General features: G+C 35.1%; 1 protein-coding gene across 4 annotated transcripts in view; it reads right to left on the bottom strand.

Moving 5' to 3' along the window:
* dennd4c (DENN/MADD domain containing 4C) overlaps nt 1–12,951 on the bottom strand; it is an 86,898-nt gene that overhangs the window by 21,112 nt on the left and 52,835 nt on the right. For 3 of the 4 annotated variants that reach the window (XM_051901157.1, XM_051901154.1, XM_051901156.1), the window contains exons 14-18: nt 12,448–12,486; nt 11,710–11,840; nt 7,491–7,623; nt 6,049–6,255; nt 3,817–3,945 (exon numbers count right to left, since the gene is read on the bottom strand). In XM_051901157.1, the coding sequence (XP_051757117.1) occupies nt 3,817–3,945; nt 6,049–6,255; nt 7,491–7,623; nt 11,710–11,840; nt 12,448–12,486 (639 nt within the window). The remainder of the gene's footprint in view (nt 1–3,816; nt 3,946–6,048; nt 6,256–7,490; nt 7,624–11,709; nt 11,841–12,447; nt 12,487–12,951) is intronic. The other variant, XM_051901155.1, reaches the window with a different exon arrangement.

Raw genomic sequence — 12,951 nt, 5'->3', positions numbered from 1 at the left:
CAAACATATAGTCAAACATAATTGTTCAGTTCAATTGTTTATTCAACAACTGTTCCAAACTAATTTGGCAACAAAAACACAAAAAAACATGTGTTCCACATAATAACAAAACCAGGTGTCGAAAGTGTGTGTATGTGTACGTATGCGTACACACTTGTGTTTGCATGTGTATGCTCAATTTAGACTTGGGCACAGGGCCTAAAACTAACTTTTTGCCACACCTGCCAATGGCTGGTGACTTAAGAAAATTGACTGGCCAAAACTATTTTTTTTTTACCAGCTATGAAACAAAAACAGGCAGTTATGACACCAATATTTTAGATACTAGTAAAAATTCACAATCCTCTATTCCAATTTCGCTAAAACTAGCTTAATTTATATAATTTTAATAGCCTACATTTTTAAAGACAAGTAAACAGTCAGTAATAAAATAAGAACAAATAATCAAATACAAGCGATAGCACAAATAAATGTAATACAACAAAGATAGGCTACAAATGAAATAAACTGCTTTTCATGCAGGTCTAACAGTACTTTTCAGGTAAAGCAATTTAATAAAGTAGGCTAATCAAATAAATAACACTGCATAGTCTTCATATCCATACAAGTTCAAGAGCAGTGAGTGATTCACCCCACCCCACTTTTTTTTTTTTGCAAAAAAAAAAAAAAGGGAACCTTCCTAGAACATTCCCTGCAGGTTATTTTAGGGTTATATTTTATAACCTAAAAAGAACCTTCCCAGAAAATTCCCTGCCGGTTTATTTTTGGGTTTTACTTTTATAACCTCTTTCTTTAGCTGCGCCCCTGATCACGCACTTCTCCAGCACGTGCCTTCTTCTGTCTTCCACAGAATGCTGTGCACTCGTGCAATTTAAAAATTATAATTAAATAATTAGTTATAATTAAAATATATATATATATATATATATATATATATATATACACACACAAGTCTAAATTGTGTGTCTAAAGACATTTGACACGTAATTGAAAAACATGTTAACCAAGAAGTTTTTGTTTACTGATCAAAAGAGAGACGTCCCGCTATAATTCAGTGGTAAGAAATTAATGTAATGTTATCCCAGTTAAAGTCACATAATTGTTATTCATTTTTAATGTCTGTGAATAAAATTCTATTAAATTTAAATTTTAAAAACCCCATGTTGTGTTGAAGTCATTGTTATCTGTCGCTAAGAAACGTAAAATCTGGTTGTGGTACAGTGTCAGTGAAACAAGTTACGAAATCACACATATTAAAGCATAAATTCAATCTTATTTAATCCTCCATATGAAGGTTTATGTGCTCGAATTATTTCAATTAATTAAACAATAGTTCAAAACAAGACATGTTTTGTAGTATTGACGTCCATTCATCCGTCTTCCATGCCGCTTATACCATATGGGACACGGGAATGCTGGATGATAACTGATGTACAGCAGGGTAAATGATATAGTAAAAAGAGGTTAGGGGAATGTTCCGGGAACGTACTGCGAAGGTTAGGGGAACATTCTCCAAATCAACAGGGAACATTCTATTTACGTAAAGAAAACTTTCCTGGCTAACCAACAGAGAACGTTAGGATGCATGTTCTGGGATTGTTCCCAGAACGTTTTTGGAACCAGAAAATAACGTTCCCGGAGTGTTCTGGGAACCAAAAATTGTTAGCTGGGTTGTTTCACGGCAGTCAAAACTCCCATGCAAAGCCTACTCATTCATGTAGCCTATTAGAGAACACTATGCTATCACTCTTAATAACTCCCCGCAAATGTTTAGCCTATATGTGACCCGTTACTGGCAAAATGAGTCACAATGAGCAAATTTTCAAAAATGAGTTATTATTTTCACAATCTCTTTTAAAAAAACCTTCAAAATGATGTATGATTTATTGGAATCAAGAACAAATGACTGAGATACACCTGTTTGAAGTCGATAGAGTCAGCAAAGTCAATTTTGAGAAAAATCAAGTTATAGTTTTCTGAGGGTTCCAAAACAAAATCATCTAGCAATCATACCTTAAAATCTCTGTTAATAACACCTAATTTGGCACACACCTCTTCAAAACCAAATATCTATAGGAAAAATATATATTCATCTTTTTTTTAATGTTTTACTTCAATATATTAAAGTACTGTAATTCTGCTTATACAGGTGCTGGTCATATAATTAGAATATCATCAAAAAGTTGATTTATTTCACTAATTCCATTCAAAAAGTGAAACTTGTATATTATATTCATTCATTACACACAGACTGATATATTTCAAATGTTTATTTCTTTTCATTTTGATGATTATAACTGACAACTAAGGAAAATCCCAAATTCAGTATCTCAGAAAATTAGAATATTGTGAAAAGGTTCAATATTGAAGACACCTGGTGCCACACTCTAATCAGCTAATTAACTCAAAACACCTGCAAAGGCCTTTAAATGGTCTCTCAGTCTAGTTCTGTAGGCTACACAATCATGGGGAAGAATGCTGACTTGACAGTTGTCCAAAAGACGACCATTGACACCTTGCACAAGGAGGGCAAGACACAAAGGTCATTGCAAAAGAGGCTGGCTGTTCACAGAGCTCTGTCTCCAAGCACATTAATAGAGAGGCGAAGGGAAGGAAAAGATGTGGTAAAAAAAAGTGTACAAGCAATAGGGATAACCGCACCCTGGAGAGAATTGTGAAACAAAACCCATTCAAAAATGTGGGGGAGATTCACAAAGAGTGGACTGTTCTTAATTGGCCAGCAAACTCGCCTGACCTTAACCCCATAGAAAATCTATGGGGTATTGTGAAGAGGAAGATGCGATATGCCAGACCCAACAATGCAGAAGAGCTGAAGGCCACTATCAGAGCAACCTGGGCTCTTATAACACCTGAGCAGTGCCACAGACTGATCGACTCCATGCCACGCCGCATTGCTGCAGTAATTCAGGCAAAAGGAGCCCCAACTAAGTATTGAGTGCTGTACATGCTCATACTTTTCATGTTCATACTTTTCAGTTGGCCAAGATTTCTAAAAATCCTTTCTTTGTATTGGTCTTAAGTAATATTCTACTTTTCTGATACTGAATTTGGGATTTTCCTTAGTTGTCAGTTATAATCATCAAAATTAAAAGAAATAAACATTTGAAATATATCAGTCTGTGTGTAATCAATGAATATAATATACAAGTTTCACTTTTTGAATGGAATTAGTGAAATAAATCAACTTTTTGATGATATTCTAATTATATGACCAGCACCTATATGTGTATATCAGGGTTGTGCACTGTCTGAGGCGTCTTTGTGCGCACACTTCAAATCTGTCAGCGCAAGTAAGATCGATTTGTTTACATCAGCATGAGTTTGAAAATCACATTTCATTGGTTCAGACTCATGCCATCAAAAATTCGCTATATGAATATTCACAAAGTTGGAATGCTGCACTTTAAAACGATACAAAACTTGTGCTGAGGGGAAGCGTGAGTGGTGAAGTGAGCAGAAAAAAAACAAATTTTTAATGGAAAAATGAAAGGTACTCCTCTCAATAACATACAAATAAAGATACTTTTAGATGTTTAATTGCTATTTGAAGCATTTGAATCGCTAGATGAGGGCTTAATGAACTCATTTTTGTGAAAACCTCAAATTCGACTAAAATCGACTTATTTAACTTGTTTTGCCTGTAGCTCGTAATTAGCCTGTGCACATTCCGACTCATTTTGCCAGTATAGGTCACATATAATTTACATTTCTATTTTTTAATTTTATTACAAGAAGAAAAAAAAACATAACACATAGGCTTATTAAGAAATATTTTTAAGTAAGTGAGTTCCTCACCTTGTTGTAGTATCCATATGTAATAGCATTGGGTTCAACTCCAGCCTTTTTCATTTCCATTAAGACACGCACAGCCATGACGGGCATCCCCCACAGACCACACAACTGCATCACCACACGGTAACACACCTGTTAAACACACCGGTTATGCTGTAGGGTCACACCAATGTCTACAGACATGAGCCATTCTTTTCAGAAAAACATGAGTCAATTTAAATGTTACTTTGTTTGCAAGGAAAGCACTCAACTATAAGTTCCAAATACTTTTAGCTGCTTATATTTTATAGCTTATATTTAGTAGCAGCCTACACTGTGTTATAAAAAAAAAAAGTAATATGAGAAGCGAATTGAGACCAACAATCAATAAGAGATCAAGATCCATTGACAAGTTATTTTATTTTGAATAAATGCTGCAAAAAATTATGATAAAATAAAAAATTTAAATATTTAAAAACTATTAAACAATATGGAGGACCAAATTATTAAAAATTAAATAATTAAATAAATAACGAATTCAATAAAACAACAATTAAATGTACCAGTTTATTCCATATTTCAATAATTATTAAATAATTAAATAAATCAGTAAATAAATGTATTCCATGAAAACACAACATTTGTTTAATATATTTCACAATATCCTCTTTCACACACTATTATTGTTTAAATATCTATTTTTTTCATAATTAAATGTGCTTTTTCAAAAAGCACATTTAATTATGCTTAAAGAAACTTTCAACCAATTAGCGCCAAGCATCGCCCACTGTCTGTTGACTGGCATTTGTGAAATGTCCTCTATTATTATGAAAAGAATCTTTGGGAAAATCGTGCTTTGGAAATACATGATTCGTCAATAGGCGTCATTCGTAAATTCAGCATATTATTATGAAAAACAGCTTTCTGAAAAAGAACATTTAATTATGAAAAAAATAGATATTTAAACAATAATAGTGTGTGAAAGAGGATATTGTGAAATATATTAAATAAATGTGTTTTCATGGAATTTTACAAAAATAAGATGCATTTATTTATTGATTTAATTAATTAATTAATTAATCAATTAATTAAATTAATTATTTAATTATTTCAGAATAAACTGGTACATTTAATTGTTGTTTTATTGAATTCATTATTTATTTAATTATTTAATTTTGAGTAATTTGGTCCTCCATAAAACACAGGCATTGTCTTCTTGATATATAATATAAGCAAGTTATATAATAAAACTAGGGATGCACCATACTGCTCTTGTGAACTCATATTCACTAAAATGCTCCGATACCAAAAACCGATACCATGTGTTAGGTTCCCTACATTATTACAGGAAACGTCATGTGATTACTGTGCTGCTACCCTTGAGAGGCTCTAAATGTGTACCATAGATGAAATATGATAGAGCAATAGAACAAACAGTGAACAGAACAGAACAGTAACAGAAGCTTGCACAATACATTTGAACAGGCATAATTAAGCATGAAAACAGATGAAGGAAACATCTATTAGCTAAACAAATTAAGCCAACTAATATGATTTATATTATTTTGGTTTCTCTACTCATTATATTAAAAAAATATATTTAAAGTATTTTTTTTTTTTTTAATTAAATGCAATGAAAATACAGGTTTCATTACTCTTGGTGCATTCAAGTCCTCCTGGAAAGTTCGTATTTACCAGGTGGGAGCAAGATGGCGGTGTACCTTATTTTTATTAACAACACAAAAATTCAGCAAGGTTTTTGAAATCTATTTCTAGAAAAGGAAGAATAAAGAATGTGCATCAGGTGTGTTTTGCTTTTTGATGTTTTTAATTAATTTATGAAGCCACTGTAAACTTTATCGTTACATATTATATTGTTATATTACAATGCTATTATATTTTGTGCAGGGAATTATCTTATTTTGTTGTAAATAAAAAAGCCTGACAATATCACTGCTAAATATTGTGGTATTCCACATGTTTCTTACTGACACGCCCCTAACTCGTAAAGATTGGGGCTTAAAGAAAATCCCGAGCTTCCCACTGGTATTTACGACATTGTGGTGGGGGTCATGTGTGTTCAACTCGTAAATACAATCTTTCCGACATGACTTGAACGCACCATCTGTATCGGTGAGTACGAAAAATGAAATTATGAGTATCTGACTCATTCTGAAAAACTGGTATCGGTGCATCCCTAAATAAAACGTATTAAAAGGTAAACAAATATTTTTGTCAAATATTTAATGCACGCACCTCATCAAGCACCTCCACTTCAGAGCTCCTCATCTTGAGCAGAACATTGAAGGCCTGCTGCATAGCACGGGGTTTGGACTGGGCTGTACGCACGCTGGCAGGAAGACAGATGAACCACAGACTGTAGCAGTGACTAAACAGACACTTTGCCCACTGGGGTGGATTGGAATAGAAACGCTTTGCCAACTTGTAGGCCATTTTGATTTCCTGTGTGGAAAAAAAGTGTTTCAGAGACCACAAAGGGCTATTAAAGGGCACTGACTAATCAAACAACTTGACTAATCAAAACCATGTACCCAGTTTTGTGCACCTGGGCAGCATTTTTAAAAATAATAATAATAATAAAAATAATAATAATAATAATTCATTTAGTATTGCATGGTTGGAAAAAATGATTAAGCATCAAGGTTGCGCTGCTGAATCAAACCATAAAAAAAAAAAAAAAAAAAAAAAAAATTGGTTACTACATAATAACTATCCCTTTAATATCAGGTTTACTCCATACTCCATGACCTACTGAAGTTTAGATTTAGGATTCAATTCAAATATCCTTGAAGATACTGTTTTCTAAGAGTGTAATGAGTGTATTCATATAATCTAACAAGTTTACCTTGTGTGAATGTGCACACTTTTATAAAATGCCTAGAGCCCAACCCCTTTGGCCCAGTACTTTTTTAGTTTGTATTATTTTATATTGTCAGGACTCTTGCCTATTTTTAGGCTATTGTGTTACAGCATACATCACTGTTCTGATACCGGACGAGCCCCCAATTGTTATGGTGCAAAAGTCCTGACAGTATAAAATAATACAAACTTAATTCTGTTTAGGGACAAACAGTGCAGAAGTATTAGCCTCCTATACACCCGTTCTTACTGAAAAAACACTAGGGTATCTCCAAAGAGCACACAACCAGGGAAATAGCAACAGTTGTGTTTGGGGAAGTTATTCTGTGACTGGTTAAGATCAGCTGATCTTGGTTTACATTTTAATCTCTGCATCTAGAGTGCTACTCGACTACTACTAAAGTGCTACCAGCCAATTCACATAGTATCTACCCTAAATAGTACAGTTTGTAAACAGTTTGATGAATTCATGACCTCAAATTGATGAAAGTCATGATTCTGATAAAGGTCATAAGGTCATAAAGGTCATAAGGCCATGAATTTAGCTAGATACTATTTTTTAGCTGTAATATTTCTTAACAGCTATACTTTAGGTTTGAATTTAGATTCACAGTCACATGTTCTGCCATAAGTCCTGCATTTTTAAGATGTCATGTTAAAAAATAGTAACTTTTTACATTTTTAAGACTCCTGTGTACATGTAATGAAAATCTGTAGTACACAATATAAGCTGGAAAAGTCTAAGTTTGGACCATAAGAGATAGCATTTCAGAATTTCTAGGTACTGGTACTATAACATCCTGTCAGAGAATCTTCACCTGTTTCGTTCTTTTGGCCAACAGAGCAGGGCTGCTGGACACACTGGCTCCTGCAGTTCTTGTACTCAGCGCTGGTCTCAGCTCTTGCGGACGATCAAACAACTCCAACCGTAAACAAGGGAAATTCTTATAACTGAAAAAACAGATGACTCATGAGCACAGAATAAAATCAGAGTTCTATCATAATCGCAAAATGTTAAATAAAAAGTCTAGTTAATACAGTACTGACAGAAACACAATACCACAGACAGTACACCTATAGGTCATTCCCTCTACATTTTATTTACTTGTTGACATATATAAGATGAAATACAGATTTTTTGCATATTTTTTATGGAAGTCATATTGTATGAAAGTATCATTCTGTTTAATCCATAGTTCTAGTTATCTTTTATCATTTTACTGTTCAGTTTCACATTTACATTCTGTTGACATTTCACAAACTCAGTTAAAATATGAACATCTTTGTGTATTCCTGCTACACCTATAACTGCAACACAACACAAAAAAAATATCATTTAAAAACAACCTTGGGATACAGAATGACAGATAAATGGAGGGAGGGGGCTATTATATTGCAAACAGTGCCAGCGGAGAGCAAAGTGCTTGGCCAGTCTCAAGGCTATTCTGTGAGTGACAGACAGACACTCAATGAGTATAGATGCATGAAAATAGATTATGGGCTTGTGCTAATGGATAAAGATGCTTTAGATGCTATTAGGGCTGAGGGAGGTGTAGGGGCGAGAGAATGGCAGCCACATAAAGTAGGTCTGGACAGAAATTTCCAACAAACAAGTTGCCTTGAAAAGAAATAACCATAGAATTGCAAATTAAGGGTATTACAAAAGCTACAGAATTTATTTCCAGTCATTTATCTTCTACTCCAGCCAAAACAATCATTATACTTCTGTAATGCTGGAAGAACCTTAGATACTTTGATCTTCTGTACAGCATATTAACAAATAGTCTCCACACCCCGCAGAGCTTAAATGCAAGTGATTTCCACAGAATGTTTATCACTTGAATGTCTCCATTTGGAGAATGTTTATCTTATTGAAAAGTAAAAAAGTATTTAATGAAAAGTTGCAAAAGGCTAAGGGCTATGCTGTAGCCAGATGAGCCCATTCAGCACTATGCATCTTTTATATTTATTTTTGAGCATTTGATGTTTTGTATTAATTATCTCTGAATTAGCTAACTGAAATAATATATTATTTACCTGACTAATAAATTGTGGATTCTGATTTATTCTCTGATTTTCATGACATCATTACTAGTAAATTTTGAGGAATCTAGCGTTTCTGCAATTGTCTGACCATTCAATTAATACTATTAATATTCAGTAATGTTATCGATTTGATAGACACTATGGGAACAAAAGTTAAAATGACTAAATTGAGCTGGATAATGACACTATCCACTCATGAAGTCTGACGTAAAACATCACCGTTTCCAGGTCAGATACCAAAAGCAAACAGCAAACTGTACTAAAATCATGGCGTGCTGTAAAACTACCAAAAAAATCACGATCTTAACCTTTATCTCCATACTGAAATCTCAGATGGCCAGACAGTGATTCATCCTTTACAATTCAATTAATTGTTTATTATTTAATTATTATTGACAGGGTAGAGAAGAAATTCTTGAATAAAGTCGCTATTTTTGTTTTGTTTTCGCGCAAAAAGTATTCTCGTCGCTTCATAACATTAAGGTTGAACCACTGTAGTCACATTGACTATTTTAACAATGTCTTTACTATTTCTCTGGACCTTGAATGTGGTAATTTCGTTGCTTTCTATGGGAGATAAAAAACATCTCAGATTTCATCAAAAAATATCTTAATTTGTGTTCCGAAGATGAATGAAGTTCTTGTGGGTTTGGAACGACATGAGGGTGAGTAATTAATGACAGAAATTTCATTTTTGGGTGAACTAACCCTTTAATATGAACTAAATTTGTTTAATAACTGATAAACTGTGTTACATTGACACTGTTCAACATTGAACTGAATTGAGATGAATAATGACACTATTGTCTGACACTTATTAACTCTCCTTAACACTTATTTTTCTGTTTACTGTTATGCCATTTTGAAACAATCTGTATTGTATAAAGCACTATATAAATAAATGTGACTTGACTTGTATAGCACTTTTCACAATACAAATTATTTCAAAACAGAGATTTCAGATAAATCGATGTTAAATCGATGTTATTGTTTATAATACCTTAATGTCTAATTGTCCACAGTTCAGTCTTTACATATGGCAATGATATAAATAGACAAAAAGTTGAGATTTGCTATAGAGATTTGCTAAATAAATATTGATCCTGCTGTTAGAGACCTGAAAAAACTTTTTATATTGTTCTTTTGCTCCCATTTGTTTACTTGTTCTTTATTTTATTACTGACTGTTTATTTAATTTCTTGATAAACTTAAAGTTAAATGTTTTCCTCAGTAGAAAATGCTTCAAAAAGTACATGGAATTTTTATTTAACTTTGTTAATTTAACTTTTAAAAAAGGAATGTGTGCAAGGCATATTCATTTTTGCTATGGTACTGAACCTGGTATCGTGACTGATGGGATTTCAGTGAAAATTGTTACTGAAATGTTGGTATTCATGATATTCCTGTCCCTGTCTGACTACACTCCCAGATGAGCTGAATGAGTTCTACGCTTGTTTTGAGGCCCCAAGCATCAGCCAACAGCATTCTGGATTCAGGGATTCTGGATTCTGAGGGCACATTGGACATGGCACTTACAGTGTCATCAGCGGTGCGTGTGGCTCTGAAGAGAACGAACCCACGGAAGGCAGCCGGCCCAGATAACATCCCGGGACGGGCACTCAGGGTTTGCTCGTCGGAGCTGGCTGATGTGTTCATGGACATTTACAATCTGTCCCTCACTCAGGCTTTGGTGCCTACCTGTTTCAAGTCCTCCACAATTGTGCCCCTCCCAAAAAAAAATACTATGACCTGCCTAAATGATTATTGTCCAGTTGCACTTACACCTATTGTTATGAAGTGTTTTGAAAGGATAGGCATGCCCTACATAAAAAGGACCATCCCAGCCACTTTGAACCCACTTCAATTTGCATATCGACAGAATAGGTCCACTGATGATGCTGTTAATGCTGCCATTTACACAGCCCTCAGACACTTGGAGGGTAAGGATACGTATGCGAGAATGCTATTTATTGATTACACCTCGGCATTTAACACAGTTATACCACAGAAGTTTTTGAAAAGCTCCTTGCCCTCGGACTGAGCCCTCTGCTGTATACCATCTTCACCTATGACTGTGAGGCCCCTCAGACCAATACCAGGATTATAAAGTTTGCGGATGATACAACAGTCATCGGACTGATCACTGGTGGAGAGGAAACATCATACAGAAGAGAGGTAGCAGTACTGATGGCCTGGTGTCAGGAAAATAATCTCTCCTTAAATGTACAATAGACCAAGGAGATGATAATTGATCCTAGGAGGAAGAGGAGGAAGGAGCAGCATACCCCAATTTACATTGGTGAGACAGAGGTGGAGAAGGTGAAAACCTTTAAATTCCTCGAAATCTACATCAGTGAGGATCTTTCTTGGTCCAATAACACTCAGCAGCTCCTGAAGAAATCACAACAGCGACTGTACTTCTTAGGAAGGCTGAGGAAATTTGGCATGGCAACCGAAATCCTCAGCAACTTTTACAGATGCTCAGTTGAAAGTGTGATTACCAGCTTAATCACAGTGTGGTATGGAAGCTGCGCTGTTCAGGATAGGAAAGCTCTCCAGCGTGTGATAAAAACTGCACAGTTTTTTTTGTGGAGTAGCTTTCCCATCACTTCAGGATATTTACAGCACCAGGGTCATCAGGAGGGCCCACAACATCATCAGGGACAATACACATCCACAACGCAACCTCTTTACACTTCTGCCGTTGGGGAGACGGTACAGGAGTGTGAAATCATGGACAAAAAGATTCATGAACAGTTTCTATCCATAAGCCATTAGACTCCTGAACAACACATAAAACCACTAATTACTTCAATCCTCATATCTTCACTGACTGCTGCACTGTTGTATATTTTTGTTTATTTAGTCTTTGTATATGTATTATATGTACATGTTGTGTAAGGGAGACTGGCAAGTAAGAATTTCATTGAGAGGTCTAAAACCGTGGTGTTAATAAATCTCTTGAATTATGACATCCCTATGTGTGTGCACCTGTATTTGGGAGGGGGGTCAGGACCGTCTTCTGGAGGTGGTTCAGGAGGCATGACGAAGACTGTGTGCTCGCTCTTCTGCGACTCATCCAGTTCCATCAGCCTGGTGTCCTCAGACGACTCACCTTCGACCTGTGCAATGCAGTTACAATTTTAACATTTACAGGTAATCATTATTGTTTCTAATTTACAACTGTCAAAAGGGTATTAAACATGAACCTCCTGTAATGTTTTCAAACCCTAACGTGTTTGATTAAAATGCTGACCAATATGGCCAACCATTTTTTTTTTCGCTTTTCCTTTTAACAAAGCACTCTTGGCTTGTGTTATCCATCAGCCTGCAGACAATTCCTGGAACTTTCCATTACTCTCTCCATATTATTCCCATGCTAAGAGTGTTTAGATACATGATGTGCCAATGCACCCAACAGCAGATGGCAGAGTAAATTATTTACTCCACTAAACCAGTTGCTCAGTGTATGAAGAGTAACGGCCATCTGTTCCTACATCTCCCTTAACTGTAGATCCTTTATCATAGACTTTAAAACTGCCATTTCAAAACAGCTCTGAGGTCAGCAAAACAGAGGCCACATTTATCATCAGCTCCATCTGCTGCCATCATGGTTTATACTCTAAACATAACCTGGGCAGTTTTCTTTTGTTTTGCCTTACAATGGGTGTAACACTAATCTGATATCAAGCATGACACAGTAACACCTTACTGAAAGGAGCGGCTCACCTTTGTACCCTTGTCAGGTCCTTTGTCGGAAGGAAAAAGCTGAAAGTAAGACGTGGGAAACAAATTCAATCATAGGAAACTCTACATCCTCTGTTCTTCCCATTGGGAGATAAGCTTCCTATTAGTGCATCAGAAACCAAAATACTTCTACAAATTTTTCACAGCTAGATTTTTTCATTTTCTTAAGAAATTGTGAGTGGTGTTTCCCTCTGCAAAAGTCGAGGTTACAATTTATTTTAAGGTGTCTGTGTTACAGTGTAATTATACATTTAAGTACTGAGTAATATTAATTAACTACATGTACTTACTATAGGGTTAGGGTTAGGATAAGGGTTTGGTTTAGGGTTAGTTGCATGTAATTATGCATAATGTATAGTACTGTTTTAGGTGGTTGCTAGGTCAAAAGATTCCACCCCCAAAGTCTCCATGATATTCTGATCCATAGAGAACACTCAGGTTCAGGGCATTTTATTATCCACCAGGCAAAAAATTGTAGTAATAATA

Source organism: Ctenopharyngodon idella, chromosome 7 (assembly GCF_019924925.1).
Source record: "Ctenopharyngodon idella isolate HZGC_01 chromosome 7, HZGC01, whole genome shotgun sequence".
NCBI classification, from domain to species: Eukaryota; Metazoa; Chordata; class Actinopteri; order Cypriniformes; family Xenocyprididae; genus Ctenopharyngodon; species Ctenopharyngodon idella.
Note: the sequence above shows the minus strand (reverse complement) of the source record. Positions and strands in the feature narration are given on the sequence as shown.